Consider the following 17,874-nt stretch of genomic DNA (forward strand, 5'->3'; position numbering starts at 1 on the left):
TCAACATTCAGAGAAGTTTCACACTTTTAAAAAAAATATTTTGCGCTCATGAGCAAAGTGTATAACTTCACACTTCCCCACATTATACTTCTTTCAGCCATCTTGTTGCCCACTCACTTAATCTGTCTATATCTCTTTGCGGCCCCTCTGTATTCTCAGCTTACATTCCCACTTAGCTTTATACCATCAGGAAACTTGGATGAAGAGAATAGTAATGTATCCAAGTCATTATATATTGCAGAACTCCACTGGGTATAGCTTGCAACTTAAATGCCCCAATTCACCCCTGCTGTCTCACGTCCATTAACCAGTGAATGCTGTCTTGGGCTGCGTTTGAGTGTTTCATTTGGAGTTTGGCGAGTGAGGGAGATTGGTGAAGAGGGAAGATGATCCTTTCATTTTCTACCTTTCCTCAAAGAAAACCAGCAGCCGTGGTAAGTAGGATTTGGTGAGTATTTCTACTAACCTTAATATTCTTTAAACTAGAGGTAATAAAAGTAAAGGGAGTAATTTGAAGTTAAGTCATGGTAGGGCAGCTTGGTCACGTGGAATTCTTCTGTGCAATGTGGGAAGTCAGGGACACTCCTAGTGTCCACAGTGACCACATGTGCAAGACACGTCTCCAGTTGCAGCTACTTGAAATCCATGTTTTGGATCTGGAGCAGCAGCTGGCGTCACTGTGGAGCATCTACAGGGCTGAGATCTTCGTGGATAGCATGTACAGTGAGGTGTCACACCGCAGGTAAATAGTGCACAGGTAGAAAAGGAATTGGTGACCAAACACAGTAAAGGCACTAGGCAGTTGGTGCAGGAGTCCTGTGTCCATCTTCCCCTCTAACAGATTTTCCATTTTGGATATTGCTGGGCAAGATGGTTTCTCAGGGGAATGCAGCGAGAGCCAAGTCCATGGCACCACAATTGGCTCAGCTGCATGGGGTGGGGGAGGGAAAAAAAGTGGGAGAGCAATAGTGATAGGGGATTCTATCGTAAGGGGAAGAGAGATGTTTCTGCAGCTGCAGATGTGACATGGATGGTAAGTAGCCTCCCTGGTATCAGGGACAAGGATGTTAGAGCAGCTGCAGGACATTCTGAAGGGGGTGGGTGAATAGCCAGAAGTTGTAGTCTATATTGGTACCATCAACAGCTAAAAAGAAAAATGAGGTCCTGCAAGCAGAATATAGAGAGCTAAGAAATAAAGTAAAAAGCAGGACCTCCAAGGTAGTAATCTCAGGATTACTCCTAGTGCCACAAGCTTGCGAGATCAGGACTAGGAGAATAGACTGGATGGAAGTGTGGCTGGAGAGATAGTATAGGGGGGAGGGATTTAGATTTCTGAAGCATTAGGACCGATTCTGGGAAAGATGGGGCCTGTACAAGCTGGACGGGTTGCACCCCAGCAGGACCGGCACCAATATCTCACACACAAATTTGTTAATACTGAGGGGGAGGATTTAAACTAGAGTGGCAGGGAATAGGAACCTGAGCGGGGAGACACACAAAAATAGAAATGAAAGAGACAAAAGTGGAAGGCAGAGGAATTCAGGGCTAGCAGCAAATAGGGCCATAGTACAAAAGAAAATGTGTAAAAATGTTAAACAGACAAGTCTAAAGGCACTGTATCTGAATATACGGAATATTCCCAACAAGGTAGATGAATTAACAGCGCAAATAGATGTAAACAGGTGTGATATGATTGCGATTATAGACATGGCTACAGAGTGACTAAGGCTGGGAACTGAATATCCAATGGTATTTGATATTTAAGGACAGGCAAAAAGGAAAAGGAGGTGGTTGTTAGTTAAGGCATTGTTAGTTAAGGATGAAATCAGTGCAATAGCGAGAGGATATTGGCTTAGAAAATCTAGATGTAGAATCAGTCTGGGTGAAGCTAAGAAGCAACAAAGGGCAGAAAACATTAGTGGAAGTTGTCCATAGGCCTCCAAACAATAGTGGTAGGGTAGAAAATGGTATTAAACAGGAAATTAGAGATGTGTGTAACAAGGGTGCTACAGTAATGGGACTGAAAGCTGATAAATCCCCAGGGCCTGATAAATCTACATCCTAGGGTACTAAAAGAGGTGGCCACGGAAGTACTGGATGTGTTAGTTGTCATCCTCCAAAAAAGGAGGGAAGAACAGTGAATTACAGACCAGTCAGCCTAACATCACTGGTAGGGAAAATGCTAGAGCCTATTATAAAGGGTGTGATAACAATACACTTAGAAAATATTAATGGGATTATACAAAGTCAACATGGATTAATGGAAGGGAAATTATGTTTAACAAACCTACTGGAATTTTTTTTGAGGACTTAACTAGGATATGGGAGAACCAGTGGATGTGTTTGGATTTTCAAAGCTTTTGATAAAGTCTCACATAAGAGATTAGTGTGCAAAATTAAAGCACATGGGATTGGGGTAATATATTGGCATGGATTAAGAATTGATTGACAGACAGGAAACAAGAGTAGGAATAAATGGGTATTTTTCTTTTATCACAGGAGTCAGTGCTTGGGCTCCAGCTATTCGCAATATATATCAATGATTTAGATGAGGGAATCAAATATATTTTGGAGTTTGGTGACACAACCAAACTAGGTGGGAATGAGTGGTGAGGAGGATGTTAAGAGGCTCCAAGGCACTTAAGTGGGCAAATACATGGCAGATGTAGTATGTGGATAAGTGTGAAGTTATCTACTTTGGTCAGAAAAAGAAAATGGCAGAGTATTATTTAAATACTGATGGGTGTCCTTATATACCAGTCACAAAGCAAGCATGCAGGTACACCAAACGGTACGTTGGCCTTCATTCCAACGACTTGAGTACAGGAGCAAGGGTGTCTTGCTGCACCTGTACAGGGCCTTGGTAAAACCACATCTGGAGTAGTGTGTGCAGTTTTGGTCTCCTTACCTAAGAAAGGATATACTGCCATGGAGGACAATGAAAATTCACCAGACTGATTCCTGAGATGGCAGAATTGTCATGAGAGATTGGGCCAACTAGGCCTGTATTTACTGGAATTTAGAAGAATGAGGGGACCTCGCTGAAATGTATGGGAATACCATATCTACAGGTTCCCCTTTAAAATGTAGTGATATCTTCAAAAAACGTTTGTCAAATCTCCCTGTTCATAAATAATTAATAGATTCCAGCATTTTCCAGTGATTGATGTCAGGCTAACTGGCCTATAATTCCCTTCCTGGCTCAAGATGAGTGATCTCTAATGACAAACAAGGTAAATTTTGAGGGTATTCTTAAAACTTGAGGGGTAGTGGTTAAATCTAGTAAGTATTGCAATGCAGTTTGCAGTCAAATGTGCTCACTATATATTGAAAAATAGCTCTCCTCTTCAGTATTAAAAATCCTTGAATACGGCCTAACAGCTGAAAATCAACTCTTAAAAAAGACACGTTGCAGCTCACAACCATATCAACAAAAAGCCTTAGTGAAATTAGCCCCCAAAGACAGTATCTTTATTTAAATACAAGTTTGTAGAATACACCAATAAACATTCAAGAGTACACAAAAGCATTATCCTCCAATGACAACCATGGATGTTAAACATGTACAATGATTATTGAGGTTGCAGTCTTCATACTCATGTCTTCCACAAACAAACACAATTTGAAGTCATAGAGAAGGCCTGTTTTTACGATGTCTGACACTGAACCCCAGTTCTGGGGTGATCATCCTCGTCATCATGATATGCCTCACCATTGTAGCGTTGCCTTGACTGCTGTGGATCAAAATCTACCAAATCTACTTGTTCCATATCATCAGTGATGTCAACCTCATGTCGTGCAGGGAGCAATTTTTCTAAAAGAGCTAGTTTATCTGTCTGGATAGAGCCGTTTGGAGGAAAATTCACCTAAAGCCAAAAGAAAAATAATTGAAAGCAGCTGTACAATGGATAGGAATGGGCTACCAATATGTGTCTTTCATTAAAATTACAAATTAAAAGCAACTTACAATAGCTGTTCAAGCATAGCTATTCAAGTTTTAAAAACTGGAATTTAAATTCATTAATATTAAAAATATTCGATGAATATTTTGAGCACAAGTGATCCATGCTTCAGTGGTAGCTTAGAATTTCTATACAAACACTAAAGAAATGACAAAATTTGTTCCAGCCACTCTTTAAGGAAACTGATCAGGGGATCAATGACTCCAACTTTAACAGTACATTTATGTATGGTCAAATGTCTAAGCTCCCCCACAGGCAGTGTTTGCAATAAAGAATTTAAATTTACACAGCACCTTTCACATCACAATACACAAACACCTCATGGCACTTGAAGTACCTTCTGTAGTATGGTCACTTATATTTTAGGTAAATGTGGTAGTCAATTTAAACAAATTAGGGTTCCTTCAACCAACAAAATTAGAATCTATTATGGGTGTGTTAATGGAGAGAGAAATTTTGGCCAAGATCCCAGTACCTGAGAATCTTGAACATTAACTGTACAGAGGCTTGGTGTAGTTTTAAAGCATTTAATAGGACAACATTTTGTATTGCAATGACTCAAAACAAAATCAGATTCTCGTGGCTCAGGATTTGCCTTCAACATCGACTGCTACAGGCAATATAGCCCCACGTTCTAGTCCAATGGTTAGTCAAAACAATATACCCTTAGGGCATTTTCAAGAAGATATCAGATGCCTAGTAGTACTTGCTTAATCTCAATTTCAGAATTGGAGCTGCACCTTTGCTCTTATCAGCACCAAGAACAGGAATCATATGCTTAATAGGAAACTCTGTTACTGCTCAAAGTAGATGGACATAACAGACTCCATTGTAGCCATCTTATATTTCACCTCTCTTCTATTTTTCCTTAGTTCTGTTGAAGAGTCATACAGACTCGAAATGTTAACTGTATTACTGTCCACAGATGCTGTCAGACCTGCTGAGTTTTCCCAGGTATTTTTATTTTTGTTTTTCATTGTAGCCTTGTTTAAACTGCTTTCAATTCTTCTGGAATTTAGCCAGGTATGTGGACCTGTGGGGTCAGTTCTGGTTTGGGCTACAAATTCTGGGTTACATTTTGGGATGATTCGTAATAATGTAGTTACGGCAAATCATCCATCCCCAAGGTCACAGGTTTTGCAACTCATCCCGAAGGGGTGAAGACTGGCCAAATTAGCCAGAAATATGGCTTTAAGCCCAGACCTGAAAAACTGCATACCATCTAATCTCATTCTTAAAAAAGTTATGCTGACCAAAATTTTGTCCATGCTTCATCTAATTCAGTACAATGCATTGAACAGGTCATGAAATTAAGTTCAATATTTATTAAATTTACATTTTGCAATTTAACATAAAGTTAAAATCCAAGACAAAGTATTAGAAAGTTATTGGCCAATGCATAATTTTTAAAAATTGCATACCTTGAACTGAATGATTAGACGACCCTTTTCATATGGCCTGCGATAAATAGGCATACCCTCATTCAGCACACACTTGATATCTCCATGTTTAACAATGTGGCCTGCAAGAAGTAACATTTAACAAACATTTAGGAATCCTAGATTCAAAATACCCTTTGGATGAATTTTCTTCTCAGGGCAACATACTATTGCTGAGTAATGGAACATTGTCCATTTCAGCTATTGAAAGCATAAGTTCTTTTACTCTGCCTCAAACTTGCTGCAATTAAGTTTGCCATTTTCTACTTCAGAATAATTTTGCACTGAGATTTATGGGTAATTATGCACAAAAGCCACATAACCAGACACAGCTGGTAAGCAAACTAACCCAGTGAAACAGTCATTCCTCACCAACATACACTCTACTTACCAGGATGTGATGTAATGATTATAGTTCTTTTATCCAAAGTTGTGATTGGGCGATGGAAGCCACAGAGAGCCTCCACCAGCTCCAGTTCCATATGCATAACAAGGTCCTCCCCTTGCCTAAAATAAAAAAAAGTGAAGGACTATAAAAATGTGGAAAGACATCGCTAATACGTCAGTTTAAAGTACCATCCTCACACCGACATCAGCTATTTCACTTTTGAAAATACATTACCTTGTGAAGACACTGTGGTCTTTTTGATCGAGCACAATGATGATATCTCCAGGTTCTAAGCCAGGTTCCTGGTCACCTTCACCATGGAATGTTAGTTTCTGGCCATCCTTCATCCCTTTGTCCCACAAGAAGCAAGAAAAGTAGTTAGACTGGAAGCTCTACAAAACATATACCCTCTCTTCCTGACCCAGCTTTCAAAACCTATTCCTTTTTGTGTGAAAGCTGCAAAGGACACAAAATAGAGTTTCATAGGAACACACATCATAAATGTTACAACCTCAGTTTAGTAAAAAGAGTATGCTTAACTTTCATGTGGAGGGGGCAAGAGACAAATTAAGCCAGGAGTCTCAAGTAGACAGTTAACAGGGTTTAAATCCCACACTGAGGCATCAGATCGTGGCAGTGAACCACGTGAAATGAACAATGCACTGTTGCTCAAATATTCATATGCTAAAGTCTGTAACTGCCAAAGAACTAGTACAACTGACCCATCCCCTACATGTCTGGATCAATCAGGAGCAGACAGTCCTAGAAGACTCCTGATTCCCACCAGTAAAATTAGTAATTTAGCCCATTTAACTAATGTATGCCAAATCTAATAATTGCAACGCTTTGAACAAATCATACCCTTGTATCTTCAAGGGTGTTGAAAGGGAATGGGTCAAAATTCTACTTACTGTTGGGAGCTTAAATCTTTGACATGTTGCAGAGTTTAAACTCGAGATCTTGAAAGAATTGCTCCAAGCATAAAACGGGTGCAAAATAAACTCTTCCCAGAATTACAAGAAGCTACTTTCCTAACAGGCTCTGTATAGGTCCATTGCTACACCAAAGTTCAATTTCTGGGTAGGAAAAGCTTGTGTCAGACAGGGCAACTGCACCAAGTCTTTCTCTGGGTAGGTGGATAGAAAGGCAGAGTCCCTTCCATGGTTTCAAATCTACCATTTACCATAACTTCATTATACCTTTATCAATGTGAACTTCGAGGATCTTCTTTTCCATAACAATTTTTCTTCCACTACAGTTTTTACATCTATCCTTCGGACTGATGCGCTCTCCTTGGCCATGACACTCTTGGCACACAGACTGAATTTGCTGAACCATGCCTGGTCCAATTTGGTGGATGCGTACTTGCATACCCGATCCACGACAGACAGGGCAGCATTCTACTGACCCTTTCTTACCACCACGACCTATAAAAGAGGAGAGAAAAACAGAGGGGAAAATAGTTACAGCAGGCAAATCAAAATAGTACAGTACACAGAGTTTTCACTGTTTGAAGATAGAGTTAAAAATAATCTAATGTAAATTCCTGTCATGTTACTCCTGCTAAATTAGATTCCATATTCTGTGGTATGCAGAGCCAGCTGTTATGATTTAGCAGTGTGAAATTACAAATATGTGGATTATAGTTAATTGTTATGACTGACAATAGCAAGATGATTGATACTGTGCACAAGTAGCTGTTTTGAAATGCTGAGGAGTGATGATATGATTGCTCCAGGGGTATGCAAGCAATTGTTAGAAAGGCGGGGGAAAAGTGTAGCCTGTGGTATTATAAAAACAAAATCAGCTGTGGTCATGGCTAGGAATAAAGAAATTCCAAAATCTTCGGTGGGATCAGTGGCAGGGAAAGGCAACAGACCACCTCAAAATTGCTAGTGATGGCAGGCAGTTCTGAGGAGGATCATTAGATTCAACTTTGCAACAAGCTTCAGGTGGTTGTTGTTTTGAAAAATGCCTTGGATAGAGCTAGATGGACTTAACTGAGACAAATATGAAGTCAACAGGAAATGTGACAATTATAAAACACCAGAAAATACACAGAAGTATAACACTTGAAAAACCATGCATGGCTTTTCTTACAACATTGCCAAAAAGTCAAGGTGATATAGATATTTTACAAGGAAGATGTCCACCTGTGTTACTTAATGAACTGGAGGGTACAATGTGTTAATAATGCCACCTAATGAATGACTTAAGACAACTGATTAAAGTGAAGCTGCATTTTAATTACACTGCTACTGTTAATATTTTTGGGCATAAATTTTGTAAGGTTGCATGGAAAAGTTAGAATACCTTGATCATATGTTCCTTTAAATATTTTGCACTCAAAAGTTCTCTGAAGTGGGATACTGGCGTATGCAAATAAATAGCATGTGGAAGAGGAAGAGAAAAATCAGCAAATATAGGAAAGGGAGTCCTACACTGAAGTGGTGGGAGATGTGCTGTCACTCATCAAATACTGTATGGGGAACACTTCAACCCCCTCCTCCCACCTGCAGTTGACCAGGATAATTTCCTGAGATATGGAAAGACAAAGGGTAGTGGGGAATGCAGCACTATGGTAGGGGGCCAGGTGATGGTTCAGTATCTTTGGGATGTGATTGCACAAGCGAGCTTTGAAAACAGTGACAACCAAATCATCTCAAAAGCAAAATACTATGGATACTTGAAATCTGGAACAAAAACGGAACATGCTAGAGTTACTCAGCACGTCAGATGATATCTGTAAGATAAACAAAGTTTACTTTTCAGGACCCTTCCTCAGAACTGGATAAAGTTAGAGATGTAATAGATTTTAAGCAAGTAGAGAAACAGGGAAAGGGGAGAACAAAAAAAAGTGCAGTAGGTCTGTGGTCGGGTGGAACGCAGGTGAAAGATTAAATGGCAAATGGGATAATGGTGTGAGGCAAAAGCAGGTGATAATGAACAAGCAAAGAAACAAAAAAAGGTAAATCCAGAAGGGGTGAAAATGGGAAATAGCAGGATCGCTAACAGCACCTGCCTACTCCTCCCCACCCCGAGAAACAGACTAAGGTGTTGGGGAGGAAACCTTACCTTTGGAACGCTGAAAGGGAAAGATCAGATGTGTTTGGTGATGTGGCATCAAGTTGGAGATAATGGAAGATGATCCGTTGAATATGGAGGCTAGCGGAGTGGGAGGTGAGGACAAGGCAAACTGTGTAGTGGCTCTGGAAGGGGGGAAAGGGTTCGAGAGCAGAAGTGTAGGAAATGGAATGGTTGCATGATGTGGTGGAAGCTAAAAATGGATGGATATGTTAAAGGTAGCAAAGTCAGAGCTCAGGGAGTTAGTGGGCTTCTTAGTGGAAGCTACTCCCGGTATCCTCCCAGCTATGCAATGGCACCATGTAGATTTTTCTTTCAACCTTATCAGCTTGCCCCAAGTCCTTACTTTTGCCCAAGTCTACAATCTCAACTCCTCTATTCCCTGACACTGCTTTAACAGAGTGCGGAGAATCAGCTGAATAGTTTTTTCAAACTATCTGGAGTGCACGTGCGCAGTGTATGGAGAAGAGAAAAAAGTGGTAATTTGAAAAGGATCTCTGCAGAAATTAAAATTTCTGAATGTGTTTACTGCAATCCGTTTCTAAAATTACAAGTTCCTACTATAGTCACCATTTCAACAAATTACATACCTTCACATTTCTCACATATTACATTCTTCTGCAGTGCTAGTTTCCTGGTGGCACCATTGTACATGTCCTCCAATGAAACAGAAAGCTGATGGACCACATTTTTCCCTGGAGACAGTTAAAGAAAAAATCACTTTCCATTAATTATTTTAATTACCAAGGCCACATTCACATGATATAATTTCTACTGAAAATGCTAGGAAAATATAGCTAGCTCCCTTAATTATACAAGTTACCAAGTCCCATAAAGTAATATCTAGATCAAAATTGCCCACGAGTTTACCACATGATCTTTCTTCAGCTTAATAAGACATATTTACTGAAAAACTACTGGTTCTCCATGTTAGCCAAATGAAGGCTAGGCTTTTCAAAGCACTTGCCATCAAGCCAGACGAGAACAATGTGGGCAAAAGACCAATGGGCCTTCCCTCAATTACAGGATACAGAGAATAAAAAGTTTATTATTGTTGCATTAAAGTCAGTTGAAATTTTGCTGGTTCAGTCCAATATTGTATTTTCAATTGACTAGGTTGCAAATGTTGGCAAAAACCCAGTCCCTGACAGTGAAATGGCAAATTTATTAAGTGCTCGTTTAAGGCACTCAAAGTTGATTTTATACTCCACAACCACTAAAACAGTTCATATAAAAATTCTACTACCAAATAATGACATTAGATTTTTTCCCCCCATCTGCACTGCCAATTGAAACTACACATTACAAGTGGAGAGTCAGGAACAAATACTAGACAATCGTTGGGTTTCCTTCCCTGTGCAAAGTTACAGTATTTAATTGGAGTGAAACATTCTGTTTTTAATATATAACAAATAATGGTATTGATACTATTTTAAATATTTATGGGATAGGTATAATTTGGATTTACCTTGTCTTTACTGTTTTCAACTTATGTTCAGCACTATTGGCCTAGTTCTTCACACTACTGTCTTCCACCCCTATTACTATAAGAATCAGTTGCAAAGATGCCAATTATAGCCTATTAAGCAGAACCAATTATTTAAAGGCTCTAATGATCTCAGTAAAGTTAGGTCTTCAAGTAGTTTCAGCTGGTTATTCACACCTCATCAGCATGACTGCCTGAATGAGAAGTTGCACTCAAATCTGATAAATTAGGAGAAACCGTTGTCAAGTGAGACTTCCTATATTTAGAAATAATGTTGGTTACTTACCTGTTATGTCTTACCCTCCTTCACATACAATGAAGGAATCATGTGAACACCTATGTGCCCACTATAAGTTGTGGGGGCTGTAGATGCAAGGATGTGGAGAAACTGGAATATTCATTTTGCTCCCACATGCTGAGAGATTTTAAAAATTTTATGTCAAGGTAAGTATTCAGAAAGAAAAATCATAAAAGGACAATCTTTACCTCGCCTCTCTCTGTGCATTCTGCCTCCTCCACCAAAGAACATATCGAAGATATCCATAGGCGACCCAAATCCTCCACCACCACCACCACCTTCTTTAATAGCTTGCTCACCACCTCGGTCGTAGAGTTCTCGTTTCTTGGGATCGGATAGTACTTCATAAGCTTGAGAAATCTGTTTGAACTGTGGGGTAGAAGAAACAAGGCCAAATTATTGTAACTAAAGATAGCTTAAACTAAGTAGCCTGATATATAAAAGAGGAGTTAATAAGATTTAAACATTAGGTAACAAATATCTCATTTTCAAATGTACACGTCACATGCAATGGTTCCACTTGCTGTTCCTGGGCTGTTACCTCTGGTGTCCTCCAAAAATTGTGAAATCTACAATGGTGACAGGTATTGCAGCCAAATATCTGGTTAGAAAGGTCTATTAAGATAATTTGTTTAAGTTATCTGGTATCTTGAAAGAATGTTTGGATTTATACAGAAGCAATTTCTCTCCTTGTAGGTCACAAATGAATTGTTCTCTCCATAAGTGCAGCAAGTTTCACTTGCCAATTCAACCCCCCTCATTGGTCAACATTTACCAAGCAGCAAGAAACATTTCAAATTAAACAAAACCCAAAAATAATCAGCAGTAACCCTAAACAAAAAAGATATCTACACCCAGTGGGGGGCTAGAACATTCAGTCCCCCAGAGAACAGTCATCTTCTCACTGTAGTTTCAGACTGACAGATCTAATGGCTCAGCAATGTGGCTTGATCAAACACACCATCCGTATTACTCTTAAAACAGTACAACCTTACAATTAGAAAAAAATCCACCATCAACAATTGGACAATTTTAATACTCATTGTGCAAGTAGTCATAAGTAGATCACACTGCTGCCTACATACACTGCAGGTTAATATCTGTTTAATGCACCAGGAGGTACATTCCTCAGAAGGGGGCAAGAGAGGGCAGTGATCTCAATGATTACTAGTCTCAAGTCATTGTTGCTACGGATTCAACTTACAAGGTCACAATTTAAATTAGGTTTTAGTCACAGGAATGTAGCAATAATCCCCAGCACTTGGTAGCTGTTATCAATTGTTTTAAGTTTAAACAATTTTGCATATACACACCTACCTTTTCACCTTCATTTGGATTCTTGTCAGGATGATATTTCAGAGCTAGTTTCCTATAGGCCTTTTTGAGTTCCTCAGCACTTGCATTGGGCTTAACCCCCAAAACATCATAGAATACAGTTTCCTTCACCATCTTTCACTGTAGTAGTCTGAAAAAATGACGTTGATTTAGAAGATAACTTCATAATATGATGAAATGTATTAAATAGTAATTATCACCACAATTAGTAGCCAATTCCAAATGCACTACAGGCAAAACAAGGATGAAATGAGTTATGTCACCCTTCTGTATATAGCTGAACAAGCCCTCCCTTAACACCATGGCAAGACTACCCACAGAGCAAACTTACAAAGAAGTATGAAATACAAAAGATCCTCCAGTGGAAACTGAAATCACCAACCCACAAATACCACAATTTGTATTTATATAGCACCTTCTTCAGTTTAATAAAACATCCCTAAGATGCTTCATAAGAACTTTATAAAGCAAAATATGATACCAAACCACAAAAAGATTTTAAGGCAGGTGACCAAAAACCTGGTCAAACAAATTTTTTTTAAAAGATGATCCTTAAAACCTGAGGGAAGTAGAAAAGCAGAGCGGTTTAAGAAAGGAAATTCAGAGCCTAAGGCCTAGGCAGCTGAACACAGCCAACAATGGTAGCGCAATTAAAACTGGGGCTGCTCAAGGAGGCCAGAATGGGAGGCAGCAAGAGTTCTCAGAGGGTTGAGAGGAAATTACAGAGATAGGGAGGTGCAAGACCATGGAGGGCTTGTTAACTAGGATGAGAATTGTAAGAGTTTTAGATAACCTCAAGTTTATGGAAGGTAGAATGTGGGAAGCCAGTCAGAAAAGCACTGAATAGTCAAATCTAGATATAAGAAAGGCATGCATGAGGAGTTCAGCAGATCAGAGGCAGAGTAAGGCGATGCTCAAGTTTGAAACAGATGGTTTATTGATAGCACAGATACATGGTTAGAAACTCATATTGGGATCACATATGATACCAAGTTTGCAAATAGTGTAGTTCAGCTTCAGACAGTTACCAACAGGAAGGATGGATTTTGTGATGGAGGCTCAAGACAATGGCTTTGCAACTTCCCAATACAAGTTGGGGGTAATTTCTGCTCAGTTAGTACTAGTGGCAAGCAGTCAAACACAAGGTAGAGCTGGCTGGGGTCAGTATACATGTGAAAACCAGCATGTTTTAGGATGATTTCGCTTAGGGCAGCATGTACATGCGCAACAGGAGGGGATGAAGGATAGATTTTTGGGGGACACCAGAGGTAACAGTGCAGGAACAGCAAGTGAAGCCATTGCATGTGACAATGATGACAATTAGACAAGAATGGATTCAGTCCCACTTTGCTGAATGATGGACAGGCATGAGGAGAAAGCTATAGTCAATCATGAAGGCTGCAGACTGGGCTCAAAAAACAAGGGGGGGATAAGTTTACCATTGTCATTTGTGACATTTATAAGAGCCATTTTGGTACATTGGCAGAGACAGAAACCTGATTGGAGGGATTCAAATATCAAGTAGCAAGAAAGATGGCACAGATTTGGAAGGGGACAGCAGAACAGAAAGAGGAGATTGCAAACTTTGCAAGATGTAGGATGTCAAGAGTTTGTTTTTGAGGACAAGGGTGGTGACAGCAGATTTGAAAGTTCAATAAGGCATCATAAAAGTTATACAAAACACAGCCCTTAAACTCGAGTTGTAGCTTTTGACATAATATAACCCCCCTTCCCCCACCCCCCCTTCTGCACAGTGAGTGGGTGCATAATTTCCTCTGTCAACCCATATTAAATACATCACAGAACAGTCTGCTCCTGTGCTGTAAATTCTTCGGTTTCTTGCATCTTTATGCTAGCATTAGAAAATTTGTTTTAACCGCCTGCCCTGCCCTCATTCTCACCCACCAAGATCCTGATTTCTCCCCCTTCACATATTATTGATCAGAAATTGGGAAAGCTATCCTGTTCTTCAAGTATTGCCCTGGGTCCCTCTACATCCACCTAAGCGAGGCAGGCAGAGTCAGTTTAATGTCTTCTGAAAGACAGGAACGTTGGTACTGAACTTCTGTACTTAAATTTCTGGAGTTAGACACGGAACACACAGCATTCTCACTCAAGAGACAGGAGTGCTACTACCAAGCTTAAAACCCATGTCTCTCCCAATGCATCTTCTTCAAAGTTCCAATTCTTCTTATGCACAAAGAGGGGGAAGAAATCTCATTGAACAAACCCAATGTCTTTGCATCTTACTTGTGTATTAATTTTTTCTCAATCACACAGCAGAGAAGGTTAAAAAATTATGAAATCAAGCAAGTAGAGGGAATTTTAAGAAAGACCTAACTGAATGGTGTAACAGGTTCAGAGGCCTGAATGGGTGCGTCCTGTTCCCATCTTCCTATGACATTCAGCAAGTTCTTTGAAAGAGCTATCCAATTAGTCCTCCCCTACAAATTTCTCCTTTTCAATTATACATCCAATTCCCTTTTGAAAGTTGCAATTGCATTTGCTTACACTGCCCTTTCAGGTCTTATATTCCTCTAAGTTTCTTCTCTTTACCCACTTGATTGAATGCATCATTCTGAATTATAATTGCTCAAGAATTTGCGCCACCCACATCCTCCCTTAGAGTTTTCCTCTAGAGACTGGACCAGTTCTAAGATGTCTGGCCAAAGATGATGACGACATGATGGCAAATATTGAGTTTTGTATTTCAGTCTGTAGTTTTGAAATAGCAAATTTAAAAAGAAGTGATTTTCATAGAAAGACCAGACTGATTGTGCTGGAAACTAGTCAGGCTATAGAGAACTATTGTTCTAAAGCAAACAAAATGAACACGATCAAGGCATTGAGGTACTTGGTATTCAAAGTAGGTCCTTAATTTTGTTGAATGACTCGACTTTGATGCAACAGGAGTGGTCATCTGGCCCATCATGCTTGGGCCAGCTCTTGAAAAGAATATTAAGAAATAGAAGTTGAAATGGGACAAATGGCTCCAGGAGCCTGCTCCACCATTTGATAAGGTCATGGCTGAACTTACTTCCTCAACTCCATGTGCTTGCACTACCCCATATCCCTTAGTATCCAACCCTCAGTCTTGAATATACCAACTGAGCAGCCACATCTCTCTGGGTAGAGAATTCCAAGATTCACAACCATCTGAGTGAAGACATTTCTCACCTCAGTTCTAGATGGACAACTTGCTTTGAAACTACGACCCCATTGTTCTAGATTCCCCAGCGGGGGAAACATCATCTCAGAGTCTTATTTTTCAACAAAATCACCTTCAAGTCTTCTGTACTCCTAAGAATATAGGCCCATTCCACTCAAACTCTCATCTTGGCCAACCTTTTCATCCCAAGGAATCAATGTAGTGAAGCTTCATTGCACACAAAGCAAATAAGTTGTGTTGGTTTTGTCTTGTTTCTTTATCCCCATATGTTGCATTCAGATTGTTGCCATGTAGCTGCTCACACCTCATTTAGACACCTTTGTTTTTTATTATATCCTTTAGCCTCATTGACTTGCATCATGAAATCTTTCATTATTGCATCTCCCCTGCCCCCCCAACTATCACAGACCTTTTTTGTTCATCCTGCCCCACTCCTTCTGCTGGCTTAAAAGCTCTCAAGTTTCTATCTTTCTTCGGTTCTGATGAAAAGTCACCTCAACCTAAAAAGTTAACTCCGTCTCTTCACAGGTGCTGCCTGATCCACAGTATTTCCAGCTTGTTCTTTTGTTTTTATAAATAATATCTATATTCAGATAGATATGCAGGTGCGCTATAAATCTGGCAAATTCTCTTGAAACCCATCAAGGTGGGGAATGCAAATAAAACGGCTGTGACTGCCAACAAACCACAAACACCCCACACCTAGACTGAGAAGAGATAGGCAAGAATAAAAACACAAAGCACTGGAATAAAGCTCAGCCTGTCTGGCAGCATCTGTTGTGATAGAAACAGAGTTTACATCATGTCCAACAGGATGTTTCTTCGAAACCAGTTCCAAAGGAGTCATTTTTGACTTCAAATATTAACTTTATTTTTCTCTCTCCACGGATGTACCAGGCGAGCCACATATTTCCAGCACTTTTGTTTCTATTTCAGATCTCCAGCTGTATTGTTTTTTTTACATAGAGAGACAGGCAGAGGGTTTTGTATTGTAAATGAGTGTGGTGATGATAACACAACCAGGCAGAGTCAATCTTCTGAAGAAGGGTCATACAGACTCGAAATGTTAACTCTGTCTTTGTCTCCACAGTTGCTGTCAGACCTGCTGAGTTTTTCCAGCACTTTTTGTTTCAGATTTCCAGCATCCGCAGTATTTTAGCTTTACCTGGAGTCACGTGGGAACTGGACGCTGTCACGTGACAGGCAAGATTAGCGTGGCCAGCTGCCGGAAGTGACGTCGGCCACACCGGCGCCCGGGGGGGAGGGCGGCGACAGTGAAGACACGGACTTGCCGCCCTCGTGTTTCAATCAATTAAAACCGGGACATTATATATAATTAAAATTTAAATTAATAACAACCCCTGAAAAGACGCCGAGGGCGTCTCGAATCTAACATTCGAAAGAGAAACGAACAGAGGTTAGAACCCAGCGGATCTTATTTATTTAGATAAAAGAGCCGGCGACGCGTAACCGGCAAAAAAAAACCGCAACGCGGCTATTGTTCCCCCGGCGAATCAAAGAAAACTGAAGGAAATAATGAGTAACTCCGATCAATTCATATAAAAAATACCTTTATGTTAAAGAACACCTCCCCCACACACACGGAAAAGCTGGAATAGCCTCGACGGAAATATTTTTTTAAAACAAGAAGCTTCCCCTGATCATCCCATCAAAAACCCCAGTTAATAAAATATAAATCATTCTCCAGATCCAAAGGGTAAAAACTCTTTCGTGAGAATCTCTTGTCAGCGGCACCCCAGGAGCTCTGGGCTTACCTCGAAGCTGCTCCTGGAAAAGCACTGGAAACGCCGGGACACTTCTAGAAATTTCTGCGCTTGCCGGCTCATCCGGGTCCCCGGGACGCGGCCGCGTGCTGACGTCACCTGCCCGGAAGTGTTGAGCAGCAGCCGCCGCCGCCGCCACCGCCCCCTTCCTGAGCATGCGCGGAGCGCAGGCACTCGAGCAATGGTAAGTCCCCCATCCGCTACACTTGATTGCAGCACCAGCGCAACTCCATAAACTGAGAAAGGCAGAACCTTCTGGAAAATGCAGTGTACCACCCCACCCCCAACCAAGGCGGTGGTTTCCTTCACTGCACCCCCACACCACCACCCCGCCTCCCCCACGGATTGGCCTGGAGTGTCCAGGAATTGAAGATCAATCTCCAGGACTCTGCTATGTGCCATCCTGGAGATATATCAAAGGGACATTAAAAAAAGGATAGTTTTTTTGTCATTTTCTTTGAACATTTCTCCTTACCATTTGTAAACATACTGAAAATGGAGGAGGAGAAAAGCTGTTTGGCTACCAATCAAGCATCATCCAATTGGGTAATTCTTTTGCTTTCCAATTGGCGTAGGAAGGTACTGGGCAGTACGTTACAAAGATGGATGTGTTGGTCAATTAATGGCAAAAGAGTGGGGTCAAGTCATGTGATGAAACCTCCAGGCATATATTTAGTCACAGTTGGCATGACGCCCATTCAGCTGTTCAGTTCAGGGCAGCCACCGTGCCTCATAATAGCACTCTATGTGTGTTTCTGAGTCAGAAAGATTGGCAGGTTCAAGCCCCACACTACCCACGCCACACCCAACTCCAGAGATTTCAATTGAGACGTTAAACCGATAGCCAACCCACCTTATCCGGTAGACACAAAGATCCTGTTTCACTATTTTGAAGAAAATAGGCGTTCTCGCTGTGTCCCGACCAATAC

The 17,874-nt window shown here is 40.5% G+C and overlaps 1 protein-coding gene across 2 annotated transcripts; it reads right to left on the minus strand.

Annotated features, from left to right (window-relative positions):
* Nucleotides 1-3,449: 3,449 nt before the first annotated feature.
* LOC121276702 (dnaJ homolog subfamily A member 1) lies at nucleotides 3,450-17,070 on the minus strand. Of its 2 annotated transcripts, none has more exons than XM_041185249.1 (9): nucleotides 16,937-17,070; nucleotides 11,975-12,122; nucleotides 10,846-11,026; nucleotides 9,464-9,568; nucleotides 6,989-7,216; nucleotides 6,024-6,138; nucleotides 5,793-5,908; nucleotides 5,384-5,484; nucleotides 3,450-3,866 (listed from the first exon to the last, which is right to left on the minus strand). In XM_041185249.1, exons 2-9 carry the CDS (start codon nucleotides 12,104-12,106, stop codon nucleotides 3,648-3,650), a joined length of 1,197 nt encoding a protein of 398 aa, XP_041041183.1. In that variant the 5' UTR covers nucleotides 12,107-12,122; nucleotides 16,937-17,070; the 3' UTR covers nucleotides 3,450-3,647. The 2 variants fall into 2 exon arrangements, with proteins under 2 accessions (XP_041041183.1, XP_041041182.1); XM_041185248.1 differs by lacking the exon at nucleotides 16,937-17,070 and adding an exon at nucleotides 16,732-16,884.
* Between the last annotated feature and the right edge of the window lie 804 nt (nucleotides 17,071-17,874).

This window comes from Carcharodon carcharias, chromosome 4, assembly GCF_017639515.1.
Source record: "Carcharodon carcharias isolate sCarCar2 chromosome 4, sCarCar2.pri, whole genome shotgun sequence".
NCBI classification, from domain to species: domain Eukaryota; kingdom Metazoa; phylum Chordata; class Chondrichthyes; order Lamniformes; family Lamnidae; genus Carcharodon; species Carcharodon carcharias.

Bases quoted from the DNA above. Each gene is read 5' to 3' on its own strand.
- LOC121276702 (XM_041185249.1), bottom strand. From the start codon at position 12,106: ATGGTGAAGGAAACTGTATTCTATGATGTTTTGGGGGTTAAGCCCAAT. The intron at 7,217-9,463 runs GTATGTAATTTG...CCTCTTTTATAG, and splicing joins AATATGTGAGAAATGTGAAG to GTCGTGGTGGTAAGAAAGGG. The intron at 6,139-6,988 runs GTATAATGAAGT...TGTGGGACAAAG, and splicing joins CGAAGTTCACATTGATAAAG to GGATGAAGGATGGCCAGAAA.